General features: G+C 39.4%; 1 protein-coding gene across 1 annotated transcript; it reads left to right on the top strand.

Annotated features, from left to right (window-relative positions):
• The first annotated feature begins 912 nt into the window (after positions 1-912).
• LOC100672406 (olfactory receptor 5T17-like) lies at positions 913-3,871 on the top strand. Its single transcript, XM_064289390.1, has 2 exons — positions 913-1,011; positions 2,858-3,871. Exons 1-2 carry the CDS (start codon positions 913-915, stop codon positions 3,869-3,871), a joined length of 1,113 nt encoding a protein of 370 aa, XP_064145460.1.
• The last annotated feature ends 1,272 nt before the right edge of the window (positions 3,872-5,143 follow it).

The raw sequence follows: 5,143 nt of genomic DNA, 5'->3' as shown, positions 1-5,143 counted from the left end.
TGCTCTGCGACCCCAGTTTATGAAGCTATTTGGTCTAGGTATTAGAAAAATCCCTCACACGGATCTGTGAGGAGCATTTTAGAGAAAATGAAGACATGTACCTTCCTCTTCTTCCAACGGTAATAAAGCTGATTACCTCATTATCTTCTTTAAAAATGATGTCTGAATAAGAAAAAACTGTAGTAAGTGGCATGAGATGAATATAAATCATTTGTAGAACACTGATTGAAGTCCCACTCTATTCATGACAGATTTTTTACTTCCCGTTTGTTGTTGTTAGCTGCCCTCAAATCAGTTCTGATTAACGGCAGCTCCATTTACAAAAATGCATAGTGTCGCCTGGTCCTGTGCTGTCTTCATGACTAGTGACATGCTCCAATCTGTTGTTGTGGCCACTGTGTATTTTGAGTGCCTTTCAACCTAGGGGAGTCCTGATGTGCAATGGTTATGCCCTGGGCTGCTAACCAAAAGGTCAACAGTTTTAACCTACCAGTTGCTCTCCCAGAGAAAGATGTGGCAGTCTTCTTCCATAAAGATTACAGCCTCGGAAGCCCTATGGGGGAGCTCTATTCTGTGCTGTGGGGTTCTTATGAGTTGGAATGGATTCATGGCAATGGGTTGGTTTGGTTTGGTCAAAACTTGGTGGCTTATATTTAACACTATATCCAGCACTATTCTGTTATGATCCATGGGGTTTTCATTAGCTAATTTTCAGAAGTAATTCCCCAGGCCTTTCTTCCTAGTCTGCCTTAGTCGGGAAGCTCCTCTCAAACCTGTTCACTTCAGGTGACCCTTCTGGTATTTGAAATACTGGTGGCATAGCTTCCAGAATCATAGCAACACACAAGCCACTGTAATACGACAAATAGACAGATGGGTGATGGTTTTCACTTCCTTAAATGCTGAAAAACAATGGATCGAACACATCAGTCTATGACACAACGAAGGAAAAATGAAAGTCCTGGAATCTCACTCCTAACTAAGATGAATCCAGTATTTAATGGTGTTTTAGTAGGTGAGGCTTTCAGTTGAGGTGCAGATGCCTCTTTGGTTCTTTTTTCTTTTTTTCCCATGTACTTTTCTTTATTCATACTTTGTTACATTAGAAACAGCCTGATGGCATACAGGAAATAAATAAATAAATAGTACTACTTTGTGGCAATAATAGTGATTTTATTCTTTTAGCAATAACAGCGATACATTTATTAGTAATTATTGGGTGATATTTATTTCATAGTTATTCCAAGGCTCCTTAAAAAAAGACTCCATAAGCAAATATAATATATTAAAGAAATGACCATGGGTTTTTTTTGCAGGGGGACGGGGCAGGAATATGTCTCTAAAATCCACCCAAGGACTTTGCAGGACTAATGAGAGAAAAACCAGAAATCAAACCCATTGCAGTCAAGTTGGTTGTCACTTATAGTGACTCTATAGTAGCCTTAGACAGAAAACCTTATAGGTTTTCCAAAGCTGTAATCTTTGCCAAAACAGCCTGCCACATCTTTCTCCTGTGTAGCGGCTGGCGGTTCCAAGTGCTGACCTTTAGGTTAGAAGCCAAGCACTTAACCACTGTTCCACCAGGACTACTTAAGAATAGAGAGACGTTTTAAAATAGCCATTAAGTTAAAACCTGAAAAAAAAAATAATAATGGTACAATAAGCTGCAAAGGAAAAATGGACAACTTAATATGTGTTTGGAAGAGAAACTTAAAAAAAAAAGATAATGTCCTGTTTTCCTTTGCATATAGGATGAATTTGTCTCCAGAATACAGTCTGCTGTCCTGTTCACCACTGTTCTAGAAATGCCAATGGAATGGGGTAATTAAGAGAAAATGGCATATAAAATGGTTGAATCATCAGAAACTGCCTTTCAAAACAACTTGAAAAGTAAGTCTAAATTATCCTATTCTCTAGTATCTGAGAAAATTTTAAAGTTAGATCTTTTTCACAAAGTTTTTCTCGTTTAAATGTAATCCATTCTCGTAAGTGGCTGGTGCTGTTGCTCTCATTTTACAATAGAAGACATTAAGGAAAGGTGCGGATGCACACTGCAGCAAATTCTAGGCTAGTGTCATAGTGTGTACTTTCAATTACATGGTTTTTGGATTTTTAAATTCTTCTATTCATTGGTCTTTGAGAATCATAAGATTTTGCCTTTTTGAGAACCCCTTAAGTTGGCAAGTTTTTTTTGTGTGATTGTTTTTTGTTTGTTTTAACATGACTGGTTTGGCTAACAAAGCAATGAAACCATTTCTTTTACATATAATCAGAAAATTGCATCCACATGGGACCAGATGGAGTCCTGGCGGTGTAGGGGTTAAGAGGTCAGCTGCTAACCAAAAGGTCGCCAGTTCAAATTCACCAGCCGCTCCTTGGAAACCCTGTGCAGCAGTTCTGCCCTGTCTTGTAAGGTTGCTATGACTCAGAATGTACTGGATGGCAAAGGGTTTGGTGTTCTTGGGGCTCAACCACTTTGTCACTGCCTATCCCATCTCTAGGGGGCAGTAGTGGTTCTGTGGTAGAATTCTGCCCTTTCATATGGGAAACCCAGGTTTGATTTCTGGCCAAAGCACCTCAAGTGCAGCCACTGCCCATTTGTCAGTCGAGGCTTGCATTTGCTGTGATGCTGAATAGGCTTCAGCAAAAACTTCCAGATTAGGATGGACTGGGAAGTAAGGCTTGGCGATCTACTTCCGGAAATCGGTTAATAGAAACTCCGTGGATCACGGAGGTCTGAACAACATCCCATCACTGCCTATAGGATGTTATTACCCCCTTCAAAAAAAAAAAAAACAAGATGAAGATGTAACTGGGTACACTCTGTGTCCACAGGGTATCAGAATGTTGCATTTAGGACCCAGACACAGCCACTGAAATGTCGGTGTTGTCAGTAGCAGTAGAGCCCTACAGGACTCGGTTGAAGAATGTCACCGAAGTCACCATGTTTACATTGCTGGGCTTCACAGATGACTTTGAGCTTCAAGTCTACCTTTTTTTGCTATTTTTTGCAATTTATATTTTTACCTTACTGGGAAATTTGGGGCTGGTTTTATTAGTCACAGCAGATGCCCGACTTCACAATCCGATGTACTATTTTCTGTGCATGTTATCCATCTTGGATGCCTGCTATTCTTCAGTTGTCACTCCAAAAATGTTGGTCAATTTTCTGACAGACAAAAAAGCCATTTCATTTATTGGATGTGCAACACAGATGCTGCTCTTTGTCACTTTGGGGACCACAGAATGCTTTCTCTTGGCAGCAATGGCATATGATCGCTATGTAGCAATCTACAACCCACTTCTCTATTCAGTTAACATGTCACCCAGAGTCTATGTGCCACTCATCACTGCTTCGTATGTTGGTGGTATTGTGCATGGTACTTTACACACAGTTGCAACTTTTAGCCTCTCCTTCTGTGCATCCAATGAAATTAGACATGTCTTTTGTGATATCCCTCCACTCCTTGCTATCTCCTGTTCTGACACTCACATCAACCAGCTTCTACTCTTCTACTTTGTGGGTTCTATTGAGGTATTCACCATTCTGATTGTCCTGATCTCCTATGGCTTCATTTTGTTGGCCATTTTGAGGATGCACACTCCTGAAAGGAGGCGAAAAGTCTTTTCCACTTGTGGTTCTCACTTAACTGGAGTGTCAGTTTACCATGGAACAATCCTTTTCATGTATATGAGACCAAGTTCCAGCTATGCTTTAAACCATGACATGATAGTGTCTGTATTCTACACCATTGTGATTCCCATGCTGAATCCCATCATCTACAGTTTGAGGAACAAAGATGTAAAAGAAGCGATGAAAAAAGTGTTTGAGAGAATTTGGTTTGTAAAGTACACTTTTAGCATTGAGTAAAACTGAAAAGAATGTTGGATGTTAGTCCCTATTTCTACTCAAAATTATCGAAGAAAATGTCTTGCTTGTAGTTAATAGTGTCCATATGTTCTAGAACATTTTCAAATAAACCATTAATTAATCTTTCAATGCATAATTTTACAAGTACAAATAAATTTTACCTCTATATACCTATGACTGTATTCAAAATGATCCATATTAAACATTTATTGATGAATTAGTATTTGTATAACTGTATTTTCACTTACTATAATGATGATGGAAACCCTGGTGGCGTAGTGGCTAAGTGTAACGGCTGCTAACCAAAGGGTCTGCAATTCAAATCTGCCAGGTGCTCTTCGGAAGCTCTACATCGCAGTTCTACTCTGTCCCACAGGGTTGCTACAAGTCAAAATCAACTCGGCCACAACAGGTTTTGGTATAATGGTGATGCCCTCAAAACTCTATGACGTAACTTACCCTCACAATTTTTATAACAATTACTCAGCACTCTTTTGGAAGTTTAATTCCTCACCCTGCAATCCCTGTGAAGAATCTCCCAAAGGTTACTTTACTTGCCCTCTGTGCCCTCACACATTCAAATCCATGCATCCTCTGAGCATGTCTTTTGCCTTGTTTGGCTCAATAGCATAAACTTTTATTCTGTTATTAAAGGTTTTCATTGACATTGCCCAGTCTCAGGAATTGACTCTATCTATTTTGAAAATATGAAATATATACTGAGACTAAACCAAACCAATAGCTATTGAGCCTACTTCAACTCTTGTGACCCCAAGTCTGTTACAGTAGAATTGTACTCCATAGGTTATTCAATGGCTGAGTTTATGGAAGTAGATCACCAGGCTTTTCTTTTGAGGCATCTCTGGGTGAGCTCAACATCCAAGCTTTTGGTTACCAGCTGGGTGTATTAAACATTTGTACCTTCCAGGAATCCCATGCTAAGACTTTATTGTTGTTATTTGTTAGGCTGTGGTCAAGTCAGCTCCTACTCTTGGTGACCTTATGTATAACAGAATGAAATATTGTCTGATCCTGTGCCATCCTCACAGTCTTTGATCTGTTTGAACCATTGTTGCAGCCACTGTGTCTTGTCTACCTCTTGAAGGTTTTCCCTTGTTTTTGCTGACCCTCTTCTTTACCAAACATGTTGTCCCTTCCTAGTGATTGATCTTTTCTTATGATGTGTCCAACATAAGCAAGACAATGCGTAGCTACCTTAACTTCTAAGGAACATAATGGCTGTACTTCCTTCATTATGAATTTGTCTGTTCT

This window comes from Loxodonta africana, chromosome 7 (genome assembly GCF_030014295.1).
Source record: "Loxodonta africana isolate mLoxAfr1 chromosome 7, mLoxAfr1.hap2, whole genome shotgun sequence".
Lineage (NCBI taxonomy): Eukaryota > Metazoa > Chordata > Mammalia > Proboscidea > Elephantidae > Loxodonta > Loxodonta africana.
The sequence above is the reverse complement of the archived record's forward strand: the minus strand, read 5'-3'. Positions and strand labels throughout refer to the sequence as shown.